Consider the following 18,848-nt stretch of genomic DNA (forward strand, 5'->3'; position numbering starts at 1 on the left):
ATTGCTCTGTTTGCACATTGTAGCTTTAAATATTGACTTTTCACCTTTTGACATGCTTGGGTTTCTAAGAGGGCCTCATGTGGAAAGGCAAATTTGACAGCATAATATATCTACCAGAATTCCTATGAAAAGACTTAAAATATTCTGGTATTTGGACGTCCATTCAGGATGTGACCACTTGGAATCATGACTGTCTGTAAACACAGGCTTAGAATTGATAGTTTTCCCTAAGAATAGGCACAGAGAAAATAGTATATTATCTTGCAAATGAAGAATTGGAAATGCCAGACCTCAAATGAAGACAGATTTCCCTTTAATCTTTCGGCTAGGGTCACCTGCTAAACAACTCTTAGAAGAGTTGCTGAGATTTAATCAGTATTTAATAATTACTGCATTTGTTCAACTGACTTTTCTTTGAAAACAAACACGTTGGCCCTTGAATAAAAAGCAGGATAACGGATGGATTTCTTATATTTACTATGGTTTTCCTTTAATTTTGAAAAGTATATTTTAATTTAGACACTGTTTCGTGTTAGCAAAGTCTCAAGAAATTGATTACGGTTTCTGCCATGGGATTGTTTTCTTAAAAGCCATGCGAGGGGAAAGAATCAATATTAGGGCTTTCCGAGTGGCAGCTTTTTACAGAGCCCCCCAGCACGATTGATTACAGCTGTTTTTGTAAAGGATTTTAAAAGAACAATCTGTATTAAAAGCCTCCTTCTTTGGTATGAGCTGGAACAGTTCCAAGCGGGTTTCCACGCGGGCTGCGCTGCCGTGTGACCACTTGAATGAAGGGCTTGTGGCCGCACCGGCGCGCCAGGGCAGCCAGGCAGGGAAAGGCTATTAGGTGAGGGGGCTGTTGGCCTGCATGCCAAAGAGGTTACCCTGGCAGCTGACATCACTCAGCCGAATTCCTCAGCCTCCAAAGCAGGAGGGGCAAGAAGCAAGTGGTTTTTCTACCAGCCGTGTGTAAGCGGCTGGAAGAGAGAGATGGAAGTATCCATATACCTTGTTCCATTGGCCAAAGGCAGGTAGGTCCAGTCCAAGTTAGGAAGGATAGAAACGGATAGCCCCCGAGCTTCCACATCCTCAGCTGTGGCCTGGAGGCCGGTGAGGAGTGGACGCATCTTCCTTGGGTCTCTTACTCTTGAGCCCCAGGAGAGAGTTCTTCTCAGCCTGCCTGCTGATCTTGTACCAATTAAATAATAAACTCTACTCTGTGGGCAGAGGCGCTATATGGCAGCAGGGTGCCCGGAGCAGTTCCATCTATTCGAAACCGGTCCCATCTCAAAAGGCTGTGTGTGACAGGACCCAAGTGAGAGACCATGAATGTGGACTGGGCTCCCCCGGCTTTAATTCTCAGTAAGACCCTGTGCTCTCTAGGAAATGAAGATGTAGCAAGTAGCTCCAGGCGGCTGTCATCCGAAAGGGCGGGGCTTTCTACATAGATCTTGCCATTGGTTGCTTTGCAGAAGGCATTTGCAGGCATGGGGTGGCCCATTAATTTGGGAAGAAGGAAGGATCCTGGGGAATATGGGAATTTTTAGAAAATAATTTAGCACACTTGGGTGCTAAATCACCTCAGGCTTTTGGTATGGCTTGCTTCAGAACTGATGGAATCAGCTAGTAAGCTGCTTTTATTACTGGATTCACCTGGAGAAAAAAAAATTCCTTGAGATAATCTGTGTTTTTGACTCCTAACTATTTGCTTTTCCTTATCTCCCATATTTTTAGAAAACTAAGTGCTATGTCTCCTATGAAATGGTACTTATGAATGTGTGTTCCAGCTGAGCCTTTTAATTATCACTAGCGAATTATCATGAATTGGCCTCATTTGGGTGCAAAAAATAATGACAGGCTCTTTTCAATATATTCTCTAAAGAGCTTCTTAAATATTATTTTTTAACTGAGTATGTAATTTTACCATCTTGCAGGCTCTGTTTTTCCCTTCATCTTTGACATCCTCGTATTTTAAGAATAAGAGTTACGATTCCATCAGCAGAATGTCAGAATGTCTTCATAGATAGATTCTGATGGAGGCAGATCAGAAAGACAGGCAGCACTGGGGTGGATTAGGTTACCTTTTGGATTTTTGAAGGCTTTGCTCACATGTTAGTTTGAACAGCCAATAAAGTGTCTATTGTTTTTGGGAAAAAATATGACTATCCACACATCTCCTTTCCTCTTCCTATGGCAAGACTGTAAATGTTATCTTCAGATAAATAACTCATAAATAACACTTGAGAACACCCACAGGAGCGCTTTCTAAAATGCGTTCGCTTGAGAGATGGCACAGGTCACGTGACTGTAAACAGTCCTTGTGAAACAGGTGCTTTTGTCTGGGAGCTCAGGCTTCGTTTCTTGGGAAATTCCATGCAGGGTCCACAGTGGATTTCATAATGGGACTCTAATACCTTTAAACTTTTTCCCGCTTCCTCTATCAAGGAAATCATTTCTTTAAAAGCTGCTTGGCCTTCATTGTTTACTGGTTGGAAAGTTTGGTCAAGAACAGTTCCTTTATATAACAAGAAGAAATACAGGGCCAGGGGCTATGTGCCTTGGGCAGAATCAGAGTGTTTTTCCAGTAGATAATCAAGAATATGAATAATCCTTCAGCACACGGTGCAGCCGCCGCTGTGACTTGGCACTAGGTATTAAAAGCCCACTGTTCATGTACGCTTTGCTATATTTAAAATAGACAACAAGGACCTACTGTATAGCACAGGGAACTCTGCTCAATGTTCTTTAATAACCTACATGGGAAAAGAATTTGAAAAAGAATAGATACATGTATATGTATAGCTGAATCACTTTGCTGTACACCTGAAGCTAACATAACATTGTTAATCAACAATACTCCAATATAAAATTAAAAATTTTTAAAAAGCCCATGTTCAGAACAGCTTGACTCCACTTTTGAAGTCCGTGTTCTCATCCCCTTTGGGTGTGTCCCTTTCTGTGTAGCTTTGTTCCTTTTATTTAGATAAGTGCTGACACATTCTCAGTCTTCCAGCGTAAGGAAGTAGCCGCATGTCATTTTCTTCATTGAAAAAGTCTCCTAGATCAGGTAGTCACTGTGCCAATCCAAGGCTCTCTGGAATCAGCAGAAGGAGAGATAGAACAAGAGGCTCCCCTTGCAGACAGACGAGATCAGTGTAACAGAATGGACTCTGAAAACCAGGAACAACGCGAAACATCTTGGGGGCTCACTGGCACATCAGCCCTGGAGGTGTGTCGGGGGCACAGTGCTCCCAGGTCAGGTAGTGGCCACTGCAGGTGGGGACTAAGCTGGAAGGGAGCTTGTTGACTGGGGCACCGGCAGCCTCACCTTGATGTGGAGTGTCTTCCTTTCTTTAAATAACTCAAGAGCAAAGAGTAGCTAATGAGATGGGTAATTAGACCCAGGACATTTTCAAACCTAGAATCTTGTGATTAAATATCCATTTTACTATACGTTTTGCCTTTATGGCTTCAGTTAAACTGGATGGGAAGCGGCCCAAGCACTGTGGTATGATTCTGTGGCACTTTTCTGAAGTGTGCACTTTTTTTGTTAGTGTCTGTCACTTATACACCCATATACTTCCATGATGCTTCCTTTAGGTTCTTTATATATGTATGTACCTGTCTGTTTGGATGCATTAACTGTTAAAAGTTACTGTTGATGTTTGGAAGCCGGTCCCTGGCCCTTTCCATTGATCTTGTGCTTTCTGTGCCTTTAGCAGCATATATATGTTGGAAAATATAACAATAATATCAATTAGGAATGAAATCATTCACAAGCCACCACCCTCACCAATTAACTCTCTTCATTTTTCCACTCCCCTTTCAATGCTTAACCAAATGATATGAAATTTTAAGAGTTGTAATATTAGAAAACATTAAAGCAATATATGCTTTTTAAACATAGTGTGTCGTCTAAACTTTTTACTCATTGTTCTGTGGTACATGCTTTTTAATGGCTGTGTTGAGAAATTAACGTATCATACACAATTGACATAGCTACCCCTCTAGGGTTGCATTTAGGTTGTCTCAGGGTGTTCGCTTTAATGCAGTAGTAAACACCCCACCTCCCCTTCTTTTTAGAATATTTCCTTAGGGTAATTCCTGAGAGTAGAAATACCTGGTCAGATGGTAAGAAAGGTTTCATATCTTCGTAAAACACATTGCCAGTGTGCTTCCCAAGGGACTTGTGCCCATTTCTGTTAGTTGGCATCTTTTAAATAAAGCTTCTCTTGACAGGCCCGCAGTAAAGCTTCCCATATTCCTATCAACGTTCAAACTCAGTGCTAGCTTAGACCTGAAATACAGGCTCCGTTGGAAATTCCATCCACCAACCGCTGCTCACTGCCAAGAGCAGGTTCATTCTCCAGCATCAGCTGGAGCCTGGAAGGGCGTGGTGTGCCCTTTGGACCGGTCTTTCCCATTTTTCTGTCCCGTGGGCGTCCTGTGGCAGTCTGTCAGCTCCCGTATAGGGTGGAGAGTATATGTGGTTGTGCCTTGGGGCCTAAAATTGTAGCAGATGAAAAGCCTTTAGAGTGAATTATTAAATCTAAACCAGAGCCTGTTGGCTTCCTGTGCTTGATTTGGAGTCTGTTCCATTATGGTAGTTTTTACAAACCACTTCTGAATGAGAAATAAATTCCAAATCTCTTTTTTTCCCCCCTCTCCTGTCAAACGCCACCAGGAAACAGAATCTCGTTATTTCAGTTAGAATATATTAATACTGACCCTCTCCAGCACTTGGGAGTTTTCAGGTTAGGCCCACACAGCTTCTATTTTTACCCTAGTCTAAACTGTGGTCATATGGATGGCAAAATAAAAACTGGAATATTCTCGTTTGGGAGGGGGAGAGGCAGGAGTGCTTATAATAACATGGCTGCAAACCTCTGGCTTCCCTCTGTTTGATATTCCAAAAAAGGAAGAAAGCACAACTTGGAGCACATCTGTAAGTCATGAACATTTTCCTTTTGTGTGTCATGCATATTCAACATAATCCCACTCCGCATCCCAGGCGTTGCTTTAATGTACATTGCTTCATAGAGCCCTGTTTTTGTAGCCGACAAATTTAATTCAAGACAAAGGTGGCTTCCCTTCTCTCTCTGGATCAAGAATCCGAACGCTTTACCACAGACAGAAGTAAAAAGTTTTGGTGTGTTCTGCTTTTGTCCCCCACTACCTACCCCTAATCCCCTACCTCCCGGTTGACTTCCTTGCTCCCAAAGAGGAAGACTGGTTTTTGTTTACTATTAGCAGTAAACCAATCTCAGGAAGAGGATTTAAAAAAAAACAAAAACATATTGATTGAATTTTGTAGTATAGATGTTTCAAAATTCAAAAGTTATGAAAGGACATAAAGTGAAAACTCCAGGTGAGAGATTTTGCATTTAATTAGTTGTCCCTGTAGTTTCTCTAGGTGCCAAAGCATAAAGTATGTCAAGAATTTGGGTGCAAGGATTAGATTTCTTTCGGCTTGGTTTATTTAGTTGAGGGCTTTTCTTCATGAAGTGGTGGCTTATAGAAACGAAGGGCTTTGGAACATGGGGGTTTGTAGAGGGATAGGCCAGTGGTATGATTATTGGTAGATGAGCATATTCTCAACGAGTCTGTGTAATCAGGGCTGTTCACAGATTAAAGAGAAATGGGACTGGGGACCAGCCTCCTGCCTGTTCTGTGTGTCGTAATGCTTGGGGGCAGAGGAGGGTTGCATCATTCAGTTAAATAAACGTGCAGGATTTTCTGGGTCCTCCTATCTGAGAGGCTGGTTGAAATTTACCCAACAAACCACTTACTGAGCCAGGTACCGTACTGTAGACTCAACAGACAAACGTTGTAGGGAGAAAAGTAATTTTGAAGCTCCAGCTACACCAATATACCTACAGTGAGGCATGTTTGGTGAAAATGATATGGATTCTATTGAATCATAAATATAAATTGAGATGAGTCAAGTAATCCTTTGGCAAGATTATTTTGCTGTTGTTTTTTTTAACATGCTGATTATTGGACTGAGCATTTTATTAGAGAAAGATTATATTTGAGCTTTGTTGGCTAGAAAATCTAAGTACTTTGAACCACATTCATTTCTTTTTTTTTAAACAAAGAGGAAAATTTCTACTGTGAAGTACACTAACTCAGTGTTACTTTTTAAAACACTTTTCAGCCACTTAATGTTCTCCAGAGACTAGTGTTGTACCCGGCTCATTGGAGGCATTCTTAATGAGTTGGTGGGTTCTTCTAAGGTCATACTTATCTTTCTGTTAGTCCTCCTCACAGTAAAAGGCTGAATTCCAGATCTCCCTTTTTAAAAAGAGACCTAGTAAGAGTACATCGGTTGAGTTTTCCTTGATGCGAGGTAACCAGCTAACTTATTTAAAATACATGGTTATTTCCTTTCACCAAATGGCTTAAAGCTTGGGTTTAGCCTTTCAGAAAAATGTGACCTCTCCTACTCTTTGTTGAACCTCTTTCGTGTGCTGGCTCTAAAGCAGTAGGGGATACAGAAAACATCAGACCTGCTCCTGGTTCCTGGACCTCTTCAAGGAACGTACATTCTAAGTGGTGAGATAAGATTCCCACTCTGTATGCAGTGTCCAGCAGGAAAATCCGCCATGACTGGTCAATTCCAAATGAGTGGTTCAGACCTGAAGGATTGTAAATAGATACGGTAGGAATTCTGTCATCTGTCATGCTTTGGTTTGTTTCAAAAGGTTCATGGAACTAGTTGAAATTTTCCACGGTTGCCGATGATTTGACTTTTTTAGAATTTATTTTTTGATGTGACGTTTTTATGAGCAGCCCAGTCATCTTTTTGTCTCGTTCACACCCAAATGTGATTCCACCTTCATAAACCTGATTTTTTCTTTTCAGAATTGGATTTATTTTCCTATGCACCAGTAAATAATTTAAACTAAATCCCCACTTTATGGAAGGTATGCTGAAGTGTTTCTTAAAGTTAGAGACTTTAGCAAAAAGCTAAAAGGACTAGTAATTAAGGACTAGTCTAGGCGTTTGAAACAGGTCTGAGCTAAAGATCTTTCTTAAGGATTTCTTAAGTAAGGACTTAAGAATTTGCTTTCATGTGTGACCTCACCTTTGACCTCAGCTTTTGTGGGAATTAGATACAGGATAGTAGAATATGCCTAGGACATTGTTAGGTACCAGGTAGTTTTCTGTAAACAAGTGCTTGGTAAATACAATAGCATTTGCCTGGAAATATATAATGCAGTCATATCTCACATATTCAAGGACAGCAATATCTTTTCCCAACAATAAACCTAGGTTTCTTTCCTTCCATTACATCTTTGGTTTGGATGGGACATCTGATAGAGATGAAGGTATTACTAAAAATGAATGAATGGCAGTTGGCATCCTTCACATGGGCAGTTTACAAGAAGTTAGGCAGAGAAGAAATTGTTAAGCTAGAATTCTAACTCTTCACACAGACTTTTTCCCCATCTATGATGCCAAGAATACTAGTTCTAAAAGATGTTAAATAGATTTTCGGGGAGGGGGGGGGTTGGAGAATTTCCGTGGCCAAAGTTTGAAGGTCCTGGATCAAGCAGAGTTCAACAGGACTCTTTATTACAATTCTTCTCAGGACCTTTATTGTGTGTGAATCACCAGGGGGGCTGGTGGGAGGCACAGCATGGCCAGCCCTCTCAATGACCACACACTTTGAAGCCCAGATTTGGACGTGAACCCCTGCCTCCCCACTTCTGAGCTGTCTGTCTTTGGACAAGCCTCATTTCCTTGGTCGGCAGGGGAGACTGTTGAGATGATTAAAGGTGCCAGTGCTTATAAAACACTTAGCACAGAATGCCTGGCACATAATAAACACTTAACCATTAGCTACAGCTAATCCTTTTGAACCCCAGGCTGACTGGCTCTGATAGCTTCATGTTGTAGGACATTACAGTGCAATAGTAAAAATTAGGAGGGAAAAGTCTGGGGCTCTAGTTTGGCCACCAACTAGACTGGGTGATTTTCAGTGACTTTGCCACTGTGGTGTTCTGTGTCTTCACTTTTGAAATAAATCGGTCATCTAGATACCTGTAGTGTCCAGTCAAGCTCTAAGATTATATGTTCCTTTGGGCTCTACCTAAGCCAGAATTGGCAAGTTCATCTTAAGGGCAAGTGTATCATCTCTGCGGGACTATGTGGGAGAAAATTTTAACTATTATTTCTTTTACAGTGTGTGTTAGCTAGTAATAAAATAGTTTATTGAGTCACCTCTGGAAAAATAAGCTAAAGTTACAGCCAGTTTGGTGCTTTGTAATCACCATAAAAGTTAATATATATTTGAGTCTAAGTCAGGACTGGATGTGCCTTTATCTTAAAACTAAGAGACACCATCCAGGTGTTTGTTATCTAAGATATGATTTAGAATGTCATAGCAGGCCACATGAATATTTAAATTTTATGTCCAAAGGATAATTTTCTGAAGCTTGGGTCTGGGAGTGGTATCCATAAGTAGTTAGGTTTTCTACTTTCTGACTTTGTTATCAACCTAAGTTTCCACCATAAGGTGAATTTAACACCTACTGCTTTGAGCTTTAATTATCTTGACCGCTGTTTATCGGTTGCACGAGTTTAAGGCATTTAGAGGACATTCATCTAGTAGATAAGGCAGTGTATCTTTCAAGGAAGACCTCTAACTTCTAAATAACAGATTTCCACCCTGGCAGTTTGAAACATGATATCTGTTTGATGTAAGCTTTACCTCACAAGAAAAAAACCAACAAGTAGATTTGTTCAGTTGCCATCCCATGATTTTCTTTGCTGAGAAAGTGGGCAGGTTTGTGATATTGCTTACTAAAATCGAGACTGGTGCACTTGTGGTCTTCCAGGCACTGGATCAGCATTTTCTCTGTTCATTTTTATTACAAATACCATGTATGTTTGGGCCAAACCGTCTTGTCAGAATATTAGTTTTCACCATTCTCAAGTATATGAGTCCTAGATCACCATTGTTTTCCTCAATTTTCTGTCCTTAGGGGAGTTTATCTCCTCTTAGGGGTTTTTGTTTCTTTCTTTCTTTCTTTCTTTGCGGTACGTGGGCCTCTCACTGTCGCGGTCTCTCCCGTTGCGGAGCACAGGCTCCGGACGCGCAGGCTCAGCGGCCATGGCTCACAGCCCAGCCGCTCCGCGGCACGTGGGATCTTCCCGGACCGGGGCACGAACCCACGTCCCCCGCATCGGCAGGCGGACTCTCAACCACTGCACCACTAGGGAAGCCCCTCTTAGGGGTTTTGTATAAAGGAAATTGGTGTCACCAGGTCTCTGAGTGGAGTTTTTTTTGTCATGGAGCCCAGGGTTTGGGCGGAGGAAGTGGCAGCAGGTGACAGGGGAAATGCAGGTGAGGTCATATGCTATTCTTTCAAGGAAAAGGCATTTTTCTTTCATCCTATAGGTGATAGGGAGCCACTAAAGGGTTTTCTTCAGCAGGGGAGCAATGTGGCCCTTTTTAAGAAGAGTACCTCAGCAGACAGTGGATTCAAAGACAATGTCTTGAAGGGTGGCTAAGTACGGAGGCCTCTGTAACGGTCTGGACCCAGCATGATGAGGTTGCTGCAGTTCGAAGGCTAGAAAAGAAGGGATGGAGTTGGGAGACAAACGTGTATCTTGCCTGCCTTCCAGGCATGTGGGGACCCAGCACTCAGGCAGTGGGCCTTCTCCTCTGGGAGGAGCTGCTTCCTCGATGAAGGCAACTTAGTGCTCAGTTTCCATGGTTGAAGCTCCATTTGGTCGTGCAGTCAGTTTTCCTTCTCGTGTACCCAGTTGCTCTCTACAACTTCCCCTTGCTCTCCTGCATGCATGTCTTGCATCAGCCAAGGGGGGAAGGGTCTGAAAGACCAGCTTTGTTTTTCTTCCAACTCGTACTCTGAGCCCTGTTAGCCAACAGTCTTGGCGTTGCCTCGTAGAGATGGCTGGTCCCAGGTGAAACAAATGCATTAGGAAATCCTACCGTCAGGCTGCATCTCCACCCCCTGGGCTGTGCCTCTGCCCGTTTCCTCCTGGTTCCTTTCATCCAGAGGCTCTGTAACATCGAACACGAGAGCGTTCTGTGTGTCTTGGGGTTTTCTGCTGAGTGAGGCACTTCGCAGTTGGCTGGTGTAGAAGTAGTAGTCTTGAGTCACCCCTTCTCTTGGCTTTCTAGAGATGCACATCTTGCCCCCAGGGAATGTCGATGCAGAATTCTTTTCCCTCTCCGGGCATGTTAACTTCAGCAATCCTTTCCACAGACTGCGGAGGCTTCACCAAAGGAATTGTCATGTTTGTGAAGGTGGGTTTTGTTTAAAAGGAAAGACAGTGGAGGTGTTTCTTTGAGCATTATCTGCTACCGAGTGAAAAGGAGTCTGCTTAAATTGGAATCTATAGAAGGATGGATATTGGTAATTCCTCTTAGGTGCTTGGCACCCCTGACATCAGAGCAGGAGTTAACTTTTAGTGTGAGGTCATCACTATTTGCACCGCACCGGATGCTGGAGGAACAAATACTTTTAGCTGCCTTTGAGCACATTAAACATCCCGTCAGCCGCAGGACCACCCTGGAGCCCCGCAGAGCCCGAGGGCAAGCCAGCTTCTCTGCATGCATCCTGACCCCAAGTCTTATAGTAATTCAGGTCTGACAGCTTCTTCCTAAGGAGCCGGTTGTCCTGGAGAAGTGAGTTGCTTGTCAAGCCTCCCCGTGTGGTTGAACTGTGCGGTGGCCAGAATCCTCTGGGAGACGTTTTTGGCCCATCTGCCTGTGAGTGTGACAGACATGTCTGTCCGACAACTGGGTCACCTAATGAACAGAAATTCAGTTTACAAGGAGGGATTAAATACCTTCGTGTGGCCGGCGCCACCTCAAACTTCTTTGACGGAGCCAGGAGGAAAAAGGCGTTCAATGTTAAGAAAAGGCAAACGGGTTTCTGCTTTTAAGACTCAAGGTCACCTAAGCCAGGTGCCATGCCATGTGTGGGGGAGGTTTGGGGCCAGTGATCTCCCAGGCTTCAGATGGAAAGATTTCAACTTTAGGGATCTTATGACACATGTTATCTCTGAAGCCTGAGTCAAAGGCCAATTTGTTTTAGGTAATCTCAATTGGCAAATATTTACTGAGTCCCCATGCAGTCTTAGAGGCCCGGGGAGCACACACAGGGCATTGAGGCCCTGCCTTCTCCAAGTGTGCTCTGCTGAGGGGCAACAATTTAAAATAACACTGAGGGCTTCCCTGGTGGCGCAGTGGTTGAGAATCCGCCTGCCAGTGCAAGGGACACGGGTTCAAGCCCTGGTCCAGGAAGATCCAACATGCTGCGGAGCAACTAAACCTGTGCGCCGCAACTACTGAGCCTGTCCTCTAGAGCCCATGCTCCACAACTACTGAGCCTGCATGCCACAACTACTGAAGCCCACGTGCCTAGAGCCCACGCTCCACAACAAGAGAAGCCACCACAATGAGAAGCCCGCGCACCGCAACCACGAGTAGCCCCCACTCTCCGCAACTAGAGGAAGCCCACACGCAGCAACGAAGACCCAACGCAGCCCAAAAAATAAAATAAATAAAAATTTTAAAATGTATATATATAAAAAAATAAATAACACTGAGAGTTTGTCTTAAACTGTTCATAGGCTACAAAATCCAAAATAGTAGTCTGGAACGAGAGGACATGGAAGGACTGAAGAAGTCAGAGCCTGTTTTGTAGACAGGATTTGAGAGAAAGAACGACAGGGTCCTGCAGATGAAGTTCCCAGGACAAAGTTTAATACAAGCAGGACAACACATGAAACAGACCAAGCAGTGTTTACTGAGCGTGTACTATGCGCCAGATACATGATTGTGGGGAGTTGGGGTGGACTGAAGATGTATGAGGTGCGGTCCTCGCCCTCAAAGGAGCTGACTGCATACTGTGGCTCAGTGACGCTGATGGTGGGGCTGTGGAAAGCAGGGCTCCTGATACGCTCGGTTCACAAGCTTGGGAAAACACCCGAGGCCTGGACTGGGGAGAGCCTGGGAGACCTGTGTCACGTAGAATGGCCCCAGAGGGCGGAGTTAAGCTCTGACTGTTCTAGTAGGAAAACTCCAGCACACTCTTGGATCAGGGTGGTCACTCAGTGTCTGCAGGCCAGGCCACTGGGAAACCAGTCCCCGATTAAAGTCTCAGTTCTCAGAATGTGCCGATGTGGCCGCTCACACAGGGTGGGTGCCCATACCTTCCCGTCAGTTGTCCCTGACTCCTGGAGAACACAGACTCGGGTTTAGGACACTTCAGCCTCTCCAGCCAGCGGCCGAAACCTGAGGGAAGATGGTGTTGCTCTGATGAGGGGCGGGGCCAGCATCCTCCTAGGAAGGCTCCAGTGCCAGTGACAGCTGGAACAGAAGGCTTTAAAGGAAATCTAATGAAAGCCTCTGTCGTGAGGGAAACATTTTTTTGTCATTCCTATTAGGAAGAGACATTCCATTGGATTTTAAAAAATAGGACAATAATGAGTGTTGCCTTTTTCCAAACACAGATGTTGTTTTAGAAGCTGACAGATTGCTGTATTTGTTTCTGGGCTTTCATGAGATACTGGTGGTAAAATATCAATTTACTGAAACCATTTAAGAAAAAATTATACGTCCACTCGGCCTCCAATTCATGCGACTTGCTTTCTTGGTAGGATTAGGTTGAATTGTAATACTAAAATTCTTACCGAAGAGCTAAGAAGCTGCGGAACTGGTCGACTTAGTGAATGACCCTTCTCCATATTCACTGTGTGATTTGCTGTTACCAAGTGCCAGGAATATAAAAAGAATGTGCTCATGTGGGTTTATCTGCATTTGTCATTAAGGCTCTGCTAAGCCCATGAGCCCCAGACGCGGCTCACGGTGGGCTGTCGCCCTGGTCCATGAGCCTCACAGGCCCTGCTCCTCAAGGGGTATGGTGCTGGCATCTGCATGCGTCTGGGCTGTGGCAGGAAGCCCTGTGACAGCCTGCCCGCCACCACGAGCTCCTGGCTGCGGTGATGCCTCTCTGAGTGTGGCCAGGCCTGCAAACATCCAAGGGGCCTTGACGGATCCCTGGGTGGTGATTTTGCCCAAGCACCCTAATACATCCCCAAGAAAGTCTTAAATGATTTGAATGTCTTGTATCTTTTCCAGTAAAGGAGCCTCACGGTGACTTTGTGACAACAAGAATGCCTGAGATAGTTCCATCTAGCACTGGGGGGCCCTGGAACTCAGACAGGTTTAGTGGGACGTAAGGAGATAAGCCCGTGATAGGCGCTTCGGCCTCTGAGCCATCTTCATGTTACTGAGTTAGGTTCTGTAGGCTTCCCTCAGGGGCATTTGTCTGTGGTCAGCCCTTGACGTCATATGAGTTGTCAGGGTGTCCTAAGGAGGGGTAGGGCCAGAAATGTGGGTTCCAAGGAACAGGGGAGAGGGACGGGTAGTCGCCGAGGTGTAAACCTGCACAGTGAGTTGAATAAGCTCATTTCCTAATTTCTCACCATCCTGAATCCCTTCTCTCTCCTTTCTCAGCGGGCAGAGCTGACATCTGATAAAGACATGTACCTTGACAACAGCTCCATTGAAGAAGCTTCAGGAGTGTATCCTATTGATGACGATGACTATGCTTCTGCATCAGGCTCGGGTAAGGCAGGCTACGTCCACACTCTCCTCTGTTCTCTGCGCTTGTGTAAGCACGTGTGTGCGTGCACGCATGCACACACACACACACACACACACACACACACTAGCGGAACTTACTTTGAGGAGACAGGCGGTATGCACAGTGGTTAAGAGCATGCTCTGTGGAGTCACAGCATCTGGGTGTGAATTCTAGCTCCCCGCCACTTGAGCTGTGAGATCTTGGGAATGTATTTAACTTGGCTGAACCTCAGTTTCCTCATTTATAGAATGGAAGGTAATAATAGTCCCTCCCACATAGGTTTGTCATGAGGCTCAAGGGGTTGACACATCTGTAGCTCTTAGAGTATGCTGCTTGGCATGTAGTCAGTGTTCTGTCAACATTAGCTTTTAATTTTATTATTAACGCTTTCAGAGCGATGTCATGAAAACCACCCTGAAAGAGATCCCCGAGACAATGGTTTCATACAGCTGCCAACCCTACCTTAAATATTATAGGTGAGACAGAGAAGAGTTATACTTTCTTACTCCTAGTGTATTGCTCAAGCGTAGGAGGGAGAACGTAGTAGCCAGGTAAAATGATTGTACAGTGATATCCTCAACTCCAGTGGTGTATCAGTTATCTATCACTGAAGTAATGACTCGTAACAAACCACCCCGAAGTGTAGTGGCTAAAACCAACAGTCATATTTATTTTATTTAGCTCATTACTCTGCAGGGTGGAAATTTAGGCTGGCCTGACTGGGCTCCTTCACATGTCAATCGTCAATTGCAGGTTGGGTTTGCAGCTTTGCTGATCTTTCTGGATTCTGTCATATCTCTGGGACAATGGGACAGACTTGGCTCTGGTCATGCAGTCTCTCATCCTCCAGAAGGCCAGCCATTTGTCCACAGGGAGGAGGCAGAGATTCCAAGACAGCAAGCAGGAGTGAGCAAAATCTTCTGAAGCCAAGGCTTAGAACTGGCACAATTTCACTACCATATTTGATGGGTCAGAGCCAGTTATAAGGCGAGGCCAGAGTCCGCCTCTTAATGAAAAGAGCTGCAGGGCCACATTGCAGAGGATGTGGATACAAGGGGGAATAAAGGATTTGGCCAATTTTGCAGTCTACCATACCTGGGAAATATTTCACCTGTGCCAGGATTGGACCCCAGGCAGCAGAGAAAGAAGAAGAGCTTGGGCATACGTTAATGATCCAGTCAGGAACTCGAAGTCAGCAGCATGCTAGGCAACTCTTATCCAGGATCTTCCTTGATCTCATTTTCTGTTCAACATTTGGTAAAAGTTACGCTGAATGTAGATGTCTCACAATCAGATCGGCCTGGGCTTCAGAATGACCCGGAGGAAATTAAAATCAGTTGTGTCTTTGGGAGAGCTCTAGCTACATAAGAGTGAGTGTTTTAGGTTGGAAAACAGCAAGTCTGAGAAAGACAAGAGAGGTGGTGGCTGACCTAGTAACAATGAGCTTACAATGCAGTCCTTATGTAAAAATAGCCCTCATGTAAAACTAGTTATTCTGGGGAAAGTGGTATATAACGCACATGCAGGAAGAGTGTGAAAAGTTGTTCTCCATAGTCCACAACTCTATTAATAACGTTCACTCATGGCACTTCTTTTTTTTTCGTTAGCACCTCAAAAGTGCTTTGTAACTGTCTTCTTCAAAATGTCCCAGGAAATAATAACTATGTATACATTTTGGTCCCCATTTCACAGATCTTAGAATCTAAGAGTTGTTAGAAATATGTGGAGGTTGTCCAAGTCATTTTGCTGATTTCTGCCAAGATTGTCCCTAAGTTTAATATAAGGACTCAGGTTCAGTCCTGCTCCTCTGGCAGCACCTCTCCTCCCCCACTCCCCCCCATCCAGGTGAAAGGGGATTGGAGTGGATCATTTGAAATCCTGAACCACTCATCAGACGGATCGAGCTGAGGCTTAAATGTGGTCCCACATTGCTTCCGCCTTGGCTCCAGCCTCAGACAGATCATTGCTACAAAGAAGTGTATCATTCTGGGGCTTCCCTGGTGGCACAGTGGTTAAGAATCCACCTGACAGTGCAGGGGACACGGGTTTGAGCCCTGGTCTGGTAAGATCCCACATACCGCAGAACAACTAAGCCTCTGCGCCACAGCTACTGAGCCTGCACTCTAGAGCCCGTGAGCCACAACTACTGAGTCCGTGTGCTGCAACTACTGAAGCCCGTGCGCCTAGAGCCCGTGCTCCACAGCAAGAGAAGCCACCGCAATGAGAAGCCCACATACCGCAATGAAGAGTAGCCCCCGCTCACCACAACTAGAGAAAGCCCGCACGCAACAAAGAAAACCCAACGCAGCCAAAAATAAAATAAATTTTTAAAATTAATTAATTAATTAATTAAAAAAGAAGAAGTGTGGGCTTCCCTGGTGGCGCAGTGGTTGAGAGTCCGCCTGCCGATGCAGGGGACACGGGTTCGTGCCCCGGTCTGGGAAGATCCCACATGCCGCGGAGCGGCTGGGCCCGTGAGCCATGGCCACTGGGCCTGCGCGTCCGGAGCCTGTGCTCCGCAACGGGAAGAGGCCACAACAACAGTGAGAGGCCCGCGTACCAAAAAAAAAAAAAAAAAAGAAGAAGTGTATCATTCTGGATTCTGGAAACCTCCTTGCAGTGCACTGGGGATGTTGATTTTCAGCTTAAAGGTAATAGAAGCTGTAACTAAAATTTGTACAGCCCTTACTGCATGTCAGGCACTGTTCCTAGTCTTATAACATCTCTGTAAAGAGAGACTGTATTATCTCCATTTTTCACATGAAAAACCCTGAGGCTCAGGGAGATTGAATAACTTGCCTCAGATCACACTGTTGGAAAGAAATGGAGCTGGGATGGGGGCCAGGGAGTTGGGCTTGAGAGTGTGTTCTCTTCCACTCCTTTGCTCTACTGCCTCCTTGTGTCTCAAAACTCTACTCCAGAATGAGGAGACCCTGCCTAACTGACGCCCAGTCCCAGCTGGAGCCTGGGATCCCCCGGGTTTTGGCCAGAGGGTTTCGTTCCCTCTGTCCTCACTCCCGTCATGCTATCCAGTGGAAGAGCAAAGGGACTGGAGGGAAATGGCCAGAGGCCTAGAGGGTGCTTCCCAGCTGAGAAGATGGTACCAGACTATATATGTGCACTCAGGGGTGGACATTGGCAGACATGAAAACTTCAACCATTCACTTAAGTGTTTCATGGGCATTCACTGTGGACCAGACACTAGGCCGTGTTCTTGGGACACAGATGAAAAACTAGGTCCTTGTCCTCAAGGAACCAAGAGTCTGATGAGAAAAATGTAGAAATGAGAAAAAAAATCATTGTTATACCTTGTCATGGGTGATATAACATAAGAAGGTGCTATAAAACAAAAATGTAAGAGTGAAATGCAGAGTTCTGGTTAAAGATGGCAGATTGAACACACATACCTTTCAACATGCAACTAAACCAACAATAAAGGAATTGGGCCTAAACTCACAAGGACAAACAAAACAGTACAGGAGACAAACGCCACAATGTTTTGAAAGCTGGGAAGCAGATGGGCTAGTAGTAACAGACTTGGCAGATGTGAGAAAGCTGAGTTAGCCAGTAGTGGGGGTGAGGAGAGCCAAGAGGCAACCACTTTACACAGTAGAATCCTCGTAGGGCCCCAGAATTCATGGCACTAGATGGAGTGTGGAAATGGTACTAAACTCAGGATGATTAGTTGAAAGTCTGTTCAAGATGCAGGTAGATTTCCTAATTCCTTCCCACCATAACGCAGCAAAGGGACTGATGCTCCCAACCTCAGGAGAAAACTGGAGGTTTATTATCTGGGGAAGATAAAACAGAGGGTCTTTGGACTGGGAGTGTACCAGGCACAGATGGGGCAAGGGACCCCACACTGAAAACAGGAAATACAGGTTCTCAGATTAAGAGTTATTTAATGCAGAGATATTCCCAGTTGTCTTCTCCCAGTCAGTTCCTGGAACACTGACGGGCTGGCCTTTACCCTCTCCAGGAAATTGGACCAACTCCAAGATACTGGCATTGGCAATTTCTCCAACAAAACACACAAGTCTATCTAACTGATGATGCTAACATTTGACAGACCTCTCCTGTGTGCTCAGAACTTCTAGTCAGCTTCTCAGCCTTTCCTTCTTAAATACAAGAAGACAACCAAGGCTCCCCAGACATTTACAGGAGAACTTGTAACTTCTGAAAGATAGAGACCTTCCCACACCCCCAAATTGGAAGAGAACAGAAACTCACAGTGAGAAGAGAACTTACAGAAAAACTTATTACAGTTGGAGAGATAAGGCTCTTTAATGTTGAAACAAGAAGAGGATACTTTGAAAAGGGAACATTCTGAGAGTGCATGAGTCCTTGGAGGGTGGAACTGTCATCTAAGAGGTGAAAAACTCATTAGGAGATGATATGCAGATATTTATTCAATTCATTCCACAACTATTTAATAATGACCCATAACACGGGGGAACAGACACTATTCTAGGTGCTAGGAACACTTCAGTAAATAAAATCTAATGATGCTTTCTCTGGTGGTGGAATAATTTTATTTATTCCTTCCTGTATTTCTGTTTCCCAGTATCATCCATGAAAAATGTATTTTTTAAAAATATGTATTCTTTTTATAAGTAGAAGAAAATGTTATATTTTTTAAAAAAGAAGAGACTTAGTGAACAGTGGAAACATAGAGAAAGAAACAGTTCCACAATGGATGGAAAGGGGATGACACTGATTCTGGGCATAAAAGTGTAAGCAGGAGTTTCCCAGGTGGAAACGAGCTTTGGGCTCTGGGCTAGCATGTCTCAGGCAAAGCGAGCTGAAAGGGGGTCCCCAGATTACTGGTTTGGGCAGGAGGGTCAATCTTTTTAATAAAGATAATAAATGCAGTGGAGGAGCCTCTGAGGTGGGTCACTCACCTATCTCTAATTTAAGAAGTGCCAACTTGAGGGAATTTTCTACTTTACAAAATCTCTTCTCTCACAACAAATTCTCCACATTCCTAATTTGGCAGTTCGTATTTGTAACTCTTGTGAGCCAAGGGAGTCTTGAAAGCCCTTAACTGAAAATTTTTCATTTCTCATTGAATTTTTTTTGTAAGAAGCAAATTAATCATATTATGTATAAAACTTTGATGGAAAATTGGGGAGACTGATATGAAAGAGCAGTGTACTTGGAGCCATCATTATTAATGACTTACATTTCTGTAACATTTTATGTATACAGAATGCTTTCAAA

The 18,848-nt window shown here is 44.3% G+C and overlaps 1 protein-coding gene across 1 annotated transcript in view; it reads left to right on the plus strand.

Annotated features, from left to right (window-relative positions):
* Positions 1–18,848, plus strand: part of SDC2 (syndecan 2) — a 113,119-nt gene that overhangs the window by 83,544 nt on the left and 10,727 nt on the right. The window contains exon 2 of the mRNA XM_081258672.1: positions 13,499–13,610. Coding sequence (XP_081114798.1) covers positions 13,499–13,610 — 112 coding nt within the window. The remainder of the gene's footprint in view (positions 1–13,498; positions 13,611–18,848) is intronic.

Source organism: Mesoplodon bidens, assembly GCF_964165515.1.
Source record: "Mesoplodon bidens genome assembly, chromosome: 16".
In the NCBI taxonomy this organism is placed as follows: Eukaryota; Metazoa; Chordata; class Mammalia; order Artiodactyla; family Ziphiidae; genus Mesoplodon; species Mesoplodon bidens.